At 43.8% G+C, this 16,107-nt stretch overlaps 1 protein-coding gene across 1 annotated transcript in view; it reads right to left on the bottom strand.

Annotated features, from left to right (window-relative positions):
- dock4b (dedicator of cytokinesis 4b) overlaps positions 1-16,107 on the bottom strand; it is a gene marked incomplete at its 3' end in the record, with an annotated part of 397,129 nt that overhangs the window by 184,960 nt on the left and 196,062 nt on the right. The window contains 4 exon segments of the mRNA XM_084331105.1: positions 352-394; positions 397-526; positions 4,060-4,189; positions 15,599-15,724. Of these exon segments, the coding sequence (XP_084187231.1) occupies positions 352-394; positions 397-526; positions 4,060-4,189; positions 15,599-15,724 (429 nt within the window).

Here is a 16,107-nt window from a genome sequence, read left to right as displayed (position 1 = left end):
AGAGAGAGAGAGAGATAGAGAGATAGAGAGATAGAGAGATAGAGAGAGATAGAGAGATAGAGAGAGAGAGAGAGAGAGAGAGAGAGAGAGAGAGAGAGAGAGAGAGAGAGAGAGAGAGAGAGAGGAGAGAGAGAGAGAGAGAGAGGAGGACGAGAGAGAGAGAGAGAGAGAGCTATCTGGGTCATAATGTGCGTTTTGTCTCATTAAGAGGTGTGAGGAGAAACAAAACACTGTAATTATGGGAACGGGGAACGCACACAAACAAAAAGGCGGACACACACACCCACACACACACACACACACGCACACACACACACACACACACACACACGCACACACACACACACACACAGCCTCTTACTGAGCAGTGGCGGAACTCGAAGCGGACGTGCGCGCGCCCCGGAACATGTCCACGGGGATGGGCAGCTTGATCTGCTCCGCCCAGCGCGGGCTGTTGTTGTGGTACAGCACCAGAGAGTGGTACTCGTCGCCTCCCGGCTCCCCCGAGCCCGCCGCCACGTAAGCTCTGAGGGTGGAGGGTGGAGGGTGGAGGACAGAGGCCAGGCAAGTCAACTTCATGTGTGTATACAGTGATTAAAAAAAAAAAGGCAAGATTCAAGATTCAAGAGATTTATTAGTAGGGATGTCCCGATCCGATCACGTGATTTTCCGAAGATCGGATAAAAAAAAAATAAAAAAAAAGGGATTTTTTTTTTTCAACAAACATGACCATGTTCACGTCTTAAACTCATACGAGGCCTTAGTTTTGGGTTTAAATTGCATATCATCATTCATTTATTTATTGTCACACAGAGCAGAAGAATTTTGCCAAAACAAACGCATTTCCTTTGATTTAATTATACATCAAATGATTTATGTCAAGGATTGCAATGCCTCGCTTGAATGAAGTTAACTTTTCACCTGGATAACGTCAACATTCAGGGTGAATGTAATGTGAGAAATTGGGATGACATTTTTTTTTAATAAAGATTAAATTTTTTTTTCTTTTTTTGATCGGATCGGGAAAGATCGGTATCGGTAGATACTCAATATCACATGATCGGGATTGGATCGGAGCACATTTTTTTTATCTGGACATCCCTATTTATTAGTCACATATATACACGAGACATGCAGTGAAATGATGGTGGCCGTGCCCGCCTTGATTTAGCAAATAAAATACAAATAATAACAGAATAAAATAGAATAAATAATAAAATAGACATGATAAAAAGTACTAAGATGAAATACAATACAATGCTATAAGCTTACGAATTGCAGGTAATGAGTCCTATATATACACTGCTATACAATATACTACACGGCGACTTCGGCCGCGGCATCTTAAACATGGGGGAAAATGCACACATACAATGATAAGATACCAGGTAAGAACATTTTGCATACGGTGATAAGACACCAGGTAATAACATTTCACACACAATAATAAGATACCAGTGAAGGAAGTAGCCTTGTTTTTCAATGTGTATATAATGTAAATATCGGTGGATGACAGCATCTACTCATAGCCATCTCGGAGGAGGAGGACAACAGAGAGAGAGAGAGTGTGTTAGCAGCAGACTAATAGCAGCAGATGAGGATTTGGGCTGTGCTGTTAACATCAACAGCTGACAGCCACACAGCGTCAGGTTAACTCGATCTTGAGAAAGTGCCTTACCAAGCCACAGCGTTTGTTTTGGGGTAAGAGATGCGGAAAATATCAACATCGCCGTTGCTATAGTGATTTGGGTCAAAAGTGCCGTTGCCATAGTAGCAGTCACGAGAGAGAGGTCGGCATCGCGAGACTTGAAGACGGTAAGCTGTGGGGTCTAGTTAGATTAAGACGAGGCGAGCGGAGGCGAGCAGACGCGGTGATCAGAGACTTTGAAATGATCCCTCCTCCCCTCACGGGGGGGGGGGGGGGGGGGGTGCCACGTCATCGCCATAGCTTCGGCTAACAGGGAAGGCTTTTGGACAGCTAGGCCGCACACAACCACCGAGCGGGGTGACAGAAGAGAGATTGTTAGAATAATGAATTTAGTTCCTTATAATGCTTTTCAAGGACAGAAAGAACTGTTTTCCATCTGGTACAGAGGCTTTGTTTATGGAATAGTACCGTACTTTTCGGACTATAAGCCGCGGCTTTTTCCCCCATTTTTCGACCCTGCGGCTTATATAACGGTGCGGCTTATATGTGACTTGACGTGACCAAACCCGAAAATGTAAAAATCAAAGTATTGCTTTTTTGACTGCATTGAAATGTTATTTATCTGTTCCCTTATTTGCTAAACTTAATACAACTTGTAAATGAGTACATTCTTGTTATTTGTCCAACAGTATTGTGTCCCAATGCTAATTACATATGGTAATTAAACATTAAAACACCTGCGGCTTATAGTCCAGTGCGGCTTATATATGTACACATCATTCAATTTAGCTGCTGCGGCTTATAGTCAGGTGCGGCTTATAGTGCGAAAAGTACGGTAGTTTCTTCTGACTACGGATGTACTAGCGGGGTTGATACAGTGTGAGACAGCTAATGAGATATCCGAGTAAAACAAACACAACGCAGACGGTGAGAGAGCCACGGAACCACAGGTGACGAGTGGATTAAATGATCAAAGGCTAGAAACACTGTTATCTTTCACCAGGTAAGTGCAACATTTCACACACAATGACAAGATACCAGGAGATAACAGATAAAAGCAGAGAATGAGAAGGAAAAATGGGCTTGTGACGAAGACACTGGTGAGAGATGGCGAGAGAGAGAGAGAGGATGGAACACTGTTGAGATATGGAGTAATGGAGAGAGAGGATGGAAGAGGGAAATAGAGAGAGAGAGAGAGAGAGAGAGAGAGAGGGTCAGAGGCGAGGGAGAGAGAGAGAAAGACAGGTAGAATAATTGAGGTTTGGCAAGAGCCAAATTGATAGAGAGACAGAAACATAGGGGGATAGAGAGAGAGAGAGAAAGAAAGAGCGAAGGAGAAAGAGAAAGAGAGAGAGGCCAGGCTGGAAGCGGCGAGCGAGGGAGCAGATTGGAAGGAGAGAGAGAGAGAACAAAGAGTTGTGAGAAAGTGAGGGATCAAGAAAAGTCTAAATGAGCATCGCCTGCACACACAACGCGAGCCCTGTGTGTGTGTGTGTGTGTGTGTGTGTGTGTGTGTGTGTGTGTGTGTGTGCGTGCGTGCGTGCGTGCGTGTGTGTGTGTGTGTGTGTGTGTGCGTGTGTGTGTGTGTGTGTGTGTGTGTGTGTGTGTGTGTGTGTGTGTGTGTGTGTGTGTGTGTGTGTGTGACGTGTGTGTGTGTGTGTGTGTGTGTGAGTGACATGGTTGCGTGCAGAGTGGAGGCAGCAGCAGGGTGTAAATGTGCTGCTATCATCTGTCCTTTCAGTCCAGCCCAGAAAGACCTCGCCTCGGCGTTCAGCACGTTCACACGTCAAGAAGCATGACTTAAAATCCTAAAACATCCCTTTAACCACATAACGTGCACCGGGACGTATACATAATGCTCACGAGCACGTGCGCGCAAGTTACGGAACTTTTTGCGAGCGTCTAGCGGCTTGGGGCTGCATTGTTTGATATACTGAAAGATCTATTTGTCGCCATTCTAACGCCACCTCACTCGACCAAATACGTGCCTCGGTTCTCGGGCTACATGACAATATGTCAGGCGAGCGTCTTCAAGTTCAACTCAAGTCGAGACCTCTGTTACTCTATTTCATTAGCACTAAAAGTGATTTACCTTTTTTGCATTAGTACTAACTCCAGAATGTTATCTTTCAAAAGAGACCAGGCTCATGCATGTGCTGCTAAAGTATAAAGCTAAGCTATGCAAAAAAAGTATGCAGTCCTCAAGTTCAAGTTAAAAAAATTCCACTTTTCTGGGTGCCTGTTAAGAGGTTAAAAAAACGCTGACTTTTGGCCTCCATGTTTCATTCCTGAACCATTGGCCAGGAAGAGTGTGCACCCTGCGTGAGACCATATAATCGCTACCTAGTGGAACACAAGTAGCCTACAACAACATGTCTGAGACTTTTAGTGAATGATGACAATGTGCGTACTGTACCTTGAGGAACTGTCCGTCTATATCCATGATATATACTGTAATCTCCACGTTACGGGCCACGGTTTTCCCGCCCTTCTCGAACTCTCCTCTCTCCAGCGTGACGTACAGGTCGTTCCTGATCTCCCCTGCACAGAAGGAGGACCACAGAGCACGGGTTATTAGGAGTGAGGGGAGAACATTGATACAGGAATATATATTGCGATACAGTGACGCAGAGTAGTGATGCACGATATATTGGCCGCCGATATAATATCGGCCGATATGGCAGTTTTTTTTACACATCGGTCCGATATCAAGATAGGGCTGATATAATTTTTTTTTTAATTTAAATCTTTTTGTTTCATCTTTACATGTTTTGGCCTTAAATAGTTTCAAAATATCAGTCATTTCTGAAAATAAGTTACAAAAGTAAAAAATAAAAAGCGTTTTGGAAAATAGCTCTTTATTTGATTATCATAAAAAAGTGTTTTCTATACAGAGATATCGACATCGGTAAATAGCGGTATCGGCCAGAACAGCAATATTAATATCGGTATCGGCCACAATTTTCACATCGGTGCATCACTAACACAGAGTATCGATATATATATATATAATGGATTTTGATCTCAATCCACCGTAATGGTCAACAGTATTGGACTGGCAGTCGACTGCCACCCCCCCCCCCCCCCCCCCCCCATTTGGGCTGTGGGGGTGCTTAATGTCTGTACCATTAGCGTTAGCCATGCTTCTAGGCCTCTTTGCTTTTGGAAAGAGTGAAAAAATCTATATATAATAATATTATATTCTTTTGTATTCGACTAAGAGGTTGGCAGTCGACTACGGCTCCTTTCGATCGATTAGTCGACTAGTCGAGGTCAGCCCTAATATATATACAGTATATATATTAGGGCTGACCTCGACTAGTCGAATAGTCGAAGCAAGACATTTTACAACACTATAATCACGCTATGGATTATATAGAAATGCAGAACAGTTTGGAGAATAGCAATGAACTCAACGTTATTTCAAGAGCATCTCTACAGTCCATCGTTCTGCCAAGAGCTCCTCTTTTCTAACTCATCCACAGCATATGAAGGTCCACACTTTCACCCATTCTTAATTCAATCACTGATTTCTAATTCTATTGGAAAATGAGCTCAATATATAATTACCAGTATCATAATCAGTGCATCCTTTGACTACTATCCACCTCTGCAGCCTGTTGCACCAGCTGTGTGTAATTTCAAAAGTAGCCTAGTTATAACGGCAATTCCTACTCATTTGTGATTGTACGCATTACAAAAAAAAGCGGTTGCACCACACAGATAGGTTACACCTCTAACTCTAAGCAACAACTGAATACAGTAGTTTCACGTGCCATGTGTAAATCATAATGTCACAGAATTAAACTCACTTATTGTAAAACAGCAGTTTTTCTGTCATACAGCATACATGTTTTTATTAATTTCAATGGTGTTTTGCAACACAGTAATTCAGTAGACCTAATTTATTGATATGATATTTCAATATCGATCTAGCTTACTACGATGTGCTATGACGCCACATGGCTCATCATGCCGGCCAGAAGATGAATATGCACGGTCACCATGACAATGGAACTCGGAATCTTTAACTGTTGATTGGCCACTTGCCTTAGTTATGACTGTCCAAACTGGTTAGGTTAATGCAACCAATTTCAGCAGCTGATTTAGTTACAAGCTAACTAGTAGTAGTTACAGTACTAAGCTTCAAGTTTCTCACACTGAAATCACACAGAACGTCCAGAGACGCTGCATCGCTGTCAACTAACAACAACAGACGGGGCCAACTGGCCCCATCATGATATGATATGATATGATGATATTAGGGCTGTCCCCGACTAAGGATTTGGATGGTCGACTATGATTGGCCAAAATTTGCCGTTAGTCGACTATTGGTTGACTAAAAAAAGAAAAATAAAGTATAATATTAAAAAAATATATATATTTATTTCATTTTTTTTATCATTCCATTTGGGCTGTGGGAGGTGCTTAATGTCTGAAGGAGTCGACTGAAGGCTTCTTGTCCTCTGCAAAAGCATGCAATTGGTCCACTGATGGATACATCTTGATATTGGTCTAGTCTAGTGTGTTCATTAGACGGTGAAATCCTCTTTCAGTGCCTCTGTGCCTGTTTTCTTAGGCAGTTAGCTTCTGGTATGCGTGCCATTAGCGTTAGCCACGCTTCTAGGCCTATTTTCTTTTGGAAAGAATGATACAATTTTATTTTATTTATTTATTTATTTTATATTCGACTAAGAGGTTGGCTGGTCGACTACGGCTCCTTTCGACCGATTAGTCGACTAATCGAATAATAGGGGTCAGCCCTAATATTTGCATTTATAATGCGCCCCTCATAGCCTTGCAGGTCTTATATAACAGGAGGTGCAAATCCAGAGCCTGTAGAATAATGAAAGAACCCCACCACCCCAACAACAGCCTGTTCAAGCTGCTGCGGTCAGGCGAGCGTAGAGAACGGAGAGACTCAGGCTCAGCTTCTTCCCCCAGGCCGTCAGAACACTGAACACTGAACTCTCCACACACAAGCACACATGAGCACACACATACACACACACAACACACATGGTGCAATCGCTCACTTTAAACACAATGGAAAGGACACTTTAATTAAAGGAACAAGGAAAATAAAGGTCACTTTAAGGAAAGAACCGTTGTGGTTCTTGTATAGTATCGTTTAGTAGTATACATAGGACCCAGTGCCTTAATCCGTAGCTAACATTGTATTGCAGTTCTTTAACATGTCTATTTTATCATGTCTATTTTATGTCTATTTTTATTACCTGTTTATTATGTCTATTTTATTATTTAGTATTATTGCACAATCGAAGCGGGCATGGCCACCCCGCATTTCACTGTATGCCCTGGTATGTATGTGACAAATAAACCTCTTGAATCTTGAATCTTGAATCATACTCTCATCAATGTTGTGCTGACCCTGACCTCTGACCCTCAGCGACGCGGTGGGGCGTGACAGGGTCGTGACGGAGCACACATCCCCCCTGAGTGGAAGAAGCTGTGGAATGTTCCGGAGACAATGAAAAAACAATGACCTCAGGAAAAGTGTCAGGAAACCTGACTAACCGTCTCGGAAATGTGGAATTCCCACTGCTTTACAACGAGCTAAATGACTTGTGGAAAATACATGTCGTGTTACTTGCGTCATCAACACTTTTTGTGTCGGTAAAGGATTAGTTCAGGCTTTTGGAAGCGTACGTAGCTACTGTATATACTGTAGATATGGGCTGATGAGGAGAGTATTGTGGCAGCTATGCTCCATGCACACACGCAAACGTGCACGTGGTACACAAGTCTCTCTCTCTCTCTCTCTCTCTCTCTCTCTCTCTCTCTCTCTCTCTCTCTCTCTCTCTATCTTTCCCTCCACTCTCTCTCCATCTCTCACTAGTGTTGTCCACCCTCTCTCCATATATCACCAATGTCTTCCATCTCTCTCTCTCTCTCTCTCTCTCTCTCTCTCTCTCTCTCTCTCTCTCTCTCTCTCGTTCTCTCTCTCAGCATGCAGTCTTGTGATAACACCTTGGTGGAGGTACAGTAGTAGTGTACAGTACACAGTCAGTGTGTGTGCCAGAGTCCACGGCTGTACTGTACATGTTGTACGCAGCCAGATAACTAGCTTACTGTAACATCCTGTGATGGTGAGAATCACAGTATGCTGCTAAACCACAGAACTATGTGAACACACCCAGTAATGCTGCTTGCAGTATTTGCTCATTATGCAAATTGCACTACTGAGATATCTGTCTTTCATCATCGTTTTGTGGTCCGGCAGCAAGTCAAACATGGCCGCCTTGCTGCAGCCAAAAGCCCTCAAGTCTTTAGTGGTCAAAATACGGTATTTGGAACCCAAACTCTTTTAAGAATCCACACACGTTCTTCCTGTGCCCCGGAAGCGTCTATGCTTTTACCAAACGGTTTGTGTTTCCGCGTTCCCGTTTTGCGCTCTGATTGGCCACGCACGTTTCTGGTCATGTGACATGTGCGCCCAATCACATGACGCGCCCATTTCCGCCTCGACCAGCAGCAAACTACCTAACGCCTACGATCCACACTCTAACCTTAACCAACTTCGAAAGAGTGCCTATAAGCTTAACCGGCAAAAGAACTTGCCGTCACACGATATCGCCCTGCTCTAAGACAAACTCTAACCTTAACCAACTTCGAAAGAGCGTCTAATCTTAACCGTCCAAAGTACTTGCCGTCACACGATTGGGCGCACATGTCACATGACCAGAAACGTCAGTGGCCAATCAGAGCGCAAAACGGGAACGCGGAAAACACGAACCGTTTGGTAAAAGCAATCAGGCGCCCCGGAACAGTTCAGTCAGTGTTTGTGAACAGGCACCACTCGCTCCTAAAGCTACACTCGGAGAGAGGACCCCTCCAAGTGGGTTCTGAATCCATGAGGCCATGACGTGTTTGTGTGAGCTCCTACACCCACATGTTCATATTCCACCATTGCTAGATGGTCTGAACCAGAATTAAAACCTCATTTGGGTGTAACACACATTTTAAAGCCCCATAAAGTCAGAGTCGAACAAGTGCTATGATCGTAGGGCGGACAAAACTCATTAAAAACATTGTAAATCTAAAAATAAATAAATAAATGCATGTTTGTGTATATAAGGCCGTCTTCCTGCGGACAAATATATAGGGAACGGACTGTATGTGTGTGTCCTTGTTTTGTACGTATCAAGGTGGGATGTGTGAGAGACACATTTCAATGGCAAAATTACAAAAGTGAAAAATTGACCATTAAGTAATAGTCAGTCTCTTCTCTCTATATAGAATGATGGAAAGCACCCTGACACAGAGATGAGAGGACTGTTTCCTTTCAAAGCAAACTGTGGTGTGTCTGTGTTTGTGTGTGTCTGTGTCTGTGTGTGTGTGTGTGTGTGTGTCTGTGTCTGTGTGTGAGTGTCGATCATAATCACTGGGGTTGAGATAGATTTTCAATGGATGACAACAGTTGCTATGGCAACCCTGGGATTGGTAGAAACAGACACACTTGCTCGATGTGCGCAAAAAAAATCATATCTGTATCAAAGACACACTGACCTGTACAAAAACAGACACACACACACACACACACACACACACACACACACACACACACACACACACACACACACACACACACACACACACACACACACACACACACACACACACACACACACACACACACACACACACACACACACACACACACACACACACACACACACACACACACACACACACACACACACACACACACACACACACACACACACACACACATACATACATACATACAGGGCAATTTCCTAATGCAAGAAGGCAACAATGAGATGGGGAACGAGAGAAGCACACACACATAGAGAGAGATAAAGAGAGATAGAGAGATAAGAAAGACAGAGAGTGACTGACAGAGAACAAGAGAAAGAAAGAAAGAAAGAAAGAAAGAAAGAAAGAAAGAAAGAAAGAAAGAAAGAAAGAAAGAAAGAAAGAAAGAAAGAAAGAAAGAAAGAAAGAAAGAAAGAAAGAAAGAAAGAAAGAAAAACACAAAAGAAGCACGGCAGATCAAGCAAGAGAGGAGAAAGAGTGAACAAGAGAACGAGAGAACATGAAAGAGAGAGAGAGAGAGAGATGAAGAGACCACTTCCATCGCCCAGAGGCACAGTTAACACCGCCGAGCTGGAGCAGCAGAGAGACGCAGAGTCTCACCATCATGGTTCACGGACGGTGCAGTTAAGGCAAAAGAGAGACATCAATCCGGCCTGCTTTAGTGAGGCTCCGAGGGCCCGAGGACACTGCTCTCCTCACTCAACAAGCTAACAGCTCTCCGCTGAATACCCATCCAAAATATGCCCCCTGACGTCCAACTGTTCATGAATGAGTAAATTGGACATGGTGACGGAGAGCACTTATATATATATAGATATAATATAATATACATTATATATAATTCCTGTTAAATCCTAAACTCTGACATGGTTGGATTGTAGGAAACGAGAGCCTTGGGGTTTTTAATCTACAGAATTATGTTGTGTGTTTGGTCCGCTTGTAGCCATCATCGACAGGGACCTGTGCTAAATATTAGGGATGCACGATATTGATTTTTTGACACCGATACCGATAACTTTATGCTCCTCAAGCCGATACCGATACCGATAACCGATATTTATTGTATTATAATATTTTTTTTAACTGTATATATATATATTTTTTTTTTATCAACATTTTTTTTTTTTTTTTTAGTATTTATAAGCTCCGACGTCATCGGTACTGCTATCGGTACTCGAGAAATTATGGAGTTTTTTTTTGAGGAATTTAAACGTCGCAAACTAATCTTGTTGGCCGTTGTCTATTATCTCTCCTGCCTCTGTCTCTGCCTGCGAGCGGGCTCCCTCCCACACACACACACACACTCACTCACACGGGTGCTGCGCTGCCGACTCAGTACAGACAGCTCTGCTCTCATAATGGCGGAGAGAACGAAATGTTCAAAAGTCTGGGTCTATTTTACTAAAGTCGATGCTGACAACGCTCGTTGCCAAGTGCAACAAGACATTTGCCAGTAATCTATAAGCGCTGGTACTTGTCAATGTGGCTGGCGGGGAGATAACGTTAGCTCCGAGTAGAGTAATGGCTGACAATCCGGAGGTAAATAAACGAACGAGAGCTTCTGATTGGTGGTAAGAAGAAGAGGTGGGTGCAAGCCGTGGGACGTAATTGGCAGATCGACTGTCTGTCTCCGAATGTAACGTGACCATGGCCGCCTAGTTATAGTTGAAAGTGGGGGTGCAATTTTTTTTTTTTTTTTTTTTTTTTTTTGCAAGGGGTGGTTTGGAGGGGGTCCGGCACGACCCCTCCACGGCAGATTTTTTTACATTTAATGAACACCTGTATGTGCAATTTCCTGCAATATAGAGCCTTCAATCTTGACCAAAATAAAGCTGCTCTTTTCACTATAAAACTCAGTTTATATTGCAGTATGATAGCTATAATAATAATAACTTCACTGCGAGGGCTCTTTTAGCTAACGCTAGCTAGGCACGTATGATAGCCAATTACTATTATAATAATAATAATAATAACTTTCCCATCCTCCTAAAGCCCCTCCAGCCCCGTTCACATCCGCAGCACCAACAACAACAACAACAACAACTAATTGACGCTATCAATAGCCCCAGTGAGCGCGGCGGCTGAATGAATGAAAACTTTATTTAACAGATTGCAGAATGGGTACAATACAGTACGGCTCAATACACACCATTGTTAAGGGGATGCAGACCAGAGAAAGACGTTTGTCTTGTTTACATCAGGGTCCCCTTTCGTGACTGTGCTGCACCGAGTGAATCCACAGTCACTTGCTCCTCAATGGGAAACCAACCTAGATTTACCATGAAGGACTGGTTCTGGCCGAACCGTTCGTTAGTTGCAAGTATCACAGAGACATTACAAAGGTGCTCACAGTTGCACGAGGGGTTCGCACAGAGATACGGGATGGTTTGAAAGCTCGGTGTTGCTAATAAATATTTTTAATATTTTTTTATAAACTGCTCAAAGCGGCATTATTTCCGCCGTTGGGTGATCACAGCGCCTGCGCACCATCCTGTATCTCTGGATTCACTCGGTGCACTGGGTGCAGCGCCGAGGCTCACCATACGAGAAATATTCAGTTTCAATCTGTTTGCGCATTTAGTATACAGTCACAGTGTTCGACTTACGTGATGATTTGCTCCATTTTGATGTAAACGCAGAAGAATAATCCTCACGAGTCACAATGTTATCCAATATCCAGCCTGAATTTTTCAAGGGCTTTCGAAAAAGCCGCCTCCCCCAACATGTCGTATACGTCATGCCGACGAACCGTGGCCCGTGGGCACTGGATCAAACCATTAAAGTGGGGGGTCACACAATCTTTGGAAACTTAAAAACTTGCTATTAAGTGTCATTGCGTATTATTAATTTGATTGAAATTACGTAGTTATGGTTCGATAAGATTTATATATTGGGGGGGATATTTATATCATATGATATGATCAAAAAGTGAGGGAGCAAAGAGACAAGCTTGCTCCCCCAAGTTCAATAGTCCTGGAGCCCGTGCATCGTCTGCTCCGTTAAGTGGGCGCCTATGAACGTGACTACGTCACAGCCAAGAAAGGGAGCGCTCGATTTGTGAAAAACTCCCTGTTCCTAAACCACACGCTATCAGTTTTACCACAGTACTGGCAAAACGGGAGGAGGCTATAATAAAAACAAGCGCCCTTCATCCAAATCCACCCACACCGGATTTCTTTTAACCAAAAAATTTATTATATGTTATCGGAGCTATCAATAACGTTATCGAGTTTATCGGGATGACGTCATAATTGCTGATATCGGCCCGATAATTATCGGCCCGATAATTATCGTGCATCCCTACTAAATATGCTATATATAATAATAATAATATACAACACCACACGTGTGAGAGAAGCTACCTGCAGCCATCCCTCTTTACCTCGCTACTTAAAGGGGCACTTTGCAACAAAAAAAAAATAAAACACTGCTGATTTATTTTACACATAATCTCAAAATCTCTACACACGGGACATTGAATCCTGACCTTATCATACTCGTTCTGACCAATGGCTTAAGGTCCCCAGAGTGTGCACTGCTTTTGGCTTCTGTGCCCTCGACACGTGGAATGTTTTGCCATGCACTTTAAAACGCAATACTTTAGTATCCATTGGTCAGTTTTTAAAGCTATAACCGACCATTTTCATCTCAGTCCATAGTTAATTAATTTAAATCGTTTAATTGATTGACTTTTTCCGTCTCTATATTGTTTTTGTACGATGCACCGTGCCTCTCGATGTCGTTGTAAATGAGAGCTTGCTCTCTAGGTTAAATGAAGATGGAATTGAATTGAAAGTAGAATAGCCTGCAATGGACATCATCATGTTCAAGAGGGTGTATGTGTTTGTTGCCAAGGCAACCGAGGTGCATGTTGCTACGACCGACTGCAGCCTGGGGGACCGTGGGGGGGGGGGGGGGGGGGGGGGGTTCTATTGAAGACCGCCTGTCATTACACAACATCGTGCTCTACGCAACTCTATGCAAGCTCTACTTACACCTCAACCCTTCATCTTCAATTCACGTATCAAACATGCACACGCCGCAGGCAGAGGGTTTTGAGTATTTCCATGGCAACCATATATGGTGGAGACTGACAGCATGTGCCAGAGTTTTTTGTGAACCTCCCAGGAGAATGTCAGAGGATGTTACATGCTATGGTTACACTGTAATCATAACTCCCTACCTCAAACTATAGTCTACCCATATAACGATGTATGATAACATGTACACTAATGGTGTATATACCATACACATATATATATATATATTTTTTTTTTATTATTATTTTCTTTTAATTATTATTATTTATCCACATCTGTCTGAATATACCTGCATGTAATCCTTTTTAAATAGCTGTATATACTATATCAATATGTATATATCCCGTACCTACTCTTACTGGTTATACTGCTGGCCTGGATGAGATAAGATAGTTATTTATTGTCTGTTGATACAGAAGTGTGTTTTGCGTCAGAACACACAATAGTACTGCGTAACACACGACATAAAACAACCATGTTACAGCACATAGACAGACATACAGACAAGACATTGAGACAATGTAATTAACCCCTTCCTTCCCTCTCAAGGTTATTATATATCGTGCTATCCGTGTGTAGCCTGAGGTTTATTTTTATTTTGTATCTTTTCAGTTTCCACTCTGGGGGATCTGAGGCGCAGATGAGGGTACACAGTGAATTTCGCTGAGTACATTTTACTCAAACTGAGTACATTTTACTCAAACTGAGTACATTTTACTCAAACTGAGTAACATTTGACTCACTTGGGCTCAAATGGACTCAGTTTGAGTAAAATTTACTCTGCGAAATTTACTGTGTAGCAGCTCGTATACTGTGTGTAATACATGTGAGGGATCTTCTGTGATCGTATGGGCCGCCATTCTCAAAATATTCTCACCGCTCTGTCTGCTCATTCTGCTGCTGCATCTCTCTACATTGTTCATATGCATGATTGTGATCAGACCGTATCCAGGACCAACGAGTCTATAGGAGAAGCTGGTGGGAACGAATTGCAAAATGGCTGCCCACCCTTTCACTGCCACACGACAGCCGGTTAACCCTTTACTATCACACAACCGACGGCGATGCTCCAAATGCGGAGCTAATGATGCTAATGATGGAGCATCGCCGTCGGTTGTGTGATAGTAAAGGGCTAACCTTCTGTATTGTCACAGTGAAAGGGTTAACCGGCTGTCGTGTGGCAGTGAAAGGGTTAACTTCAATGCAACCTGCAACCTGCAACCTGCACCCAGCAGCACCTCCGCCTCCCAGACACCTCCCCCCGCCTGCACTTGTATCGGCCTAAAGGGGGAACGCCGGCTGATTTCAGAACCTACATAAGAAGTCTGTATTTTAATCAGAGCATCTTCTGCTCCACAGACAATGAACGGGGGGCTCTGACATCGTGAGGCTGTGCAATGTTCACGTGAGCTCTTGCACCCACATTTTTTTGGGGTGAAAAATGGAGTGGAGTCGCCTAATGTGTGTGGTCTTCAATCACGACTTTTGCAATCATGCACTTTGCCACTGAGTAATCGACTAAGCCTATAGTACTACCTTCAATGCTTACAGTGTAGGAAAGCCCTGCTAATAAGACGACATCTGCGGCGAGCAAAGCCCGACATGCTAAAATGGCCGCCCTTCCGCCCTGTCGCCTGCGCCCCTACAAGCCCCCATTCTATTCCACCAGAGTAGACTGTTTTGGGCCATCTTACACCAAGATAGGGCCCCGGAGAGGCAGAAGTGGAGGAAGGACGGCAAGAAACAGTCACTCGGCCAGGTGGCCCTCATCGTTGACCCACAGCCTCCTCGGGCACTCTGGCCGCTGGGAAGGTCACCCAGACGTACCCTGGAACTGACGAGCGCATCCGCACCGCAGCTGTCCAGGTGAAGGACAGAACATACCTGCGAGGCTGCGCCCTGTGTCCCGGCCGGTGCAGCTCCCGAGTCTCCCGGATACAGAGGACCACTGAGACTTTCCTGTTTAGTTCAAAAGGTCTAAGTAGACTTTTGGGTGCGGCTGTGTAGGAAAGCCCTGCTAATAAGACTACTTTGTTCTGTAATAGCCTTTAATATGTTGTTGTTGACAGGAAAGGGTAATTGATTTATGCCAGTGTATTCGTTCAGCTCTATCAAACGCAACCCGTGGAGGCCCTAGCCCTCCGTTTCATACAGTATATGTCTATCCTAATATGCACTCAAAACTGTAGCGCTCAAGTGCAACACTGTTTGATGAACAACGTTACTTAGCTGCTTAACTGATGAGAGTTGTACCGTTCCTGCCGACTTGCCGTACAGAACTTGTAAGTCGGCTGAATGTACTGAATGTGTGTGCGGCGTGGGGTCTTACCTGGCATGATGATGTCAGAGAAGCCTAGCTTCCTGGTGATGGAGACCCCCCTGGTGAAGAGCACCATGTACTCCCTCCTCAGCTGCTCGATGTCCCCGTGGAGGAGCTGCAGAGACACCGCCAGACCTGGAGGGACCACAGAGGCACGCTGGTGTTACTATACTGTACATGTTACACCGACGTTACATTCACCGCAGGGGGCTTTTAGCCTGAGGGTAGAGACGTGGTGGTGGTGTTATGATCGCAGAGCGGCCGGGAGCACCCGAGTGAGGAACGAGTGATGTTACCTTTGAGCAAGGCACTTTGGGGCAGGTGTTCTTAAAAACATAACCGCTAAACCATCATTTTATTATCCACAGGATGTCTAACTCTAACCCGACAATCGTTGCATTTTCATCACATTTTGGGAACAGCCGATGTCAATTCCCAAGTGCTTTTGATACATGTTTCTTTTCACGTTTTTTAACCTTTCCAGTCACACACACGCACACGCACACACACACACACAC

This window comes from Notolepis coatsorum (assembly GCF_963971535.1).
Source record: "Notolepis coatsorum genome assembly, chromosome: 15".
NCBI classification, from domain to species: domain Eukaryota; kingdom Metazoa; phylum Chordata; class Actinopteri; order Aulopiformes; family Paralepididae; genus Notolepis; species Notolepis coatsorum.
Note: the sequence above shows the minus strand (reverse complement) of the source record. Positions and strands in the feature narration are given on the sequence as shown.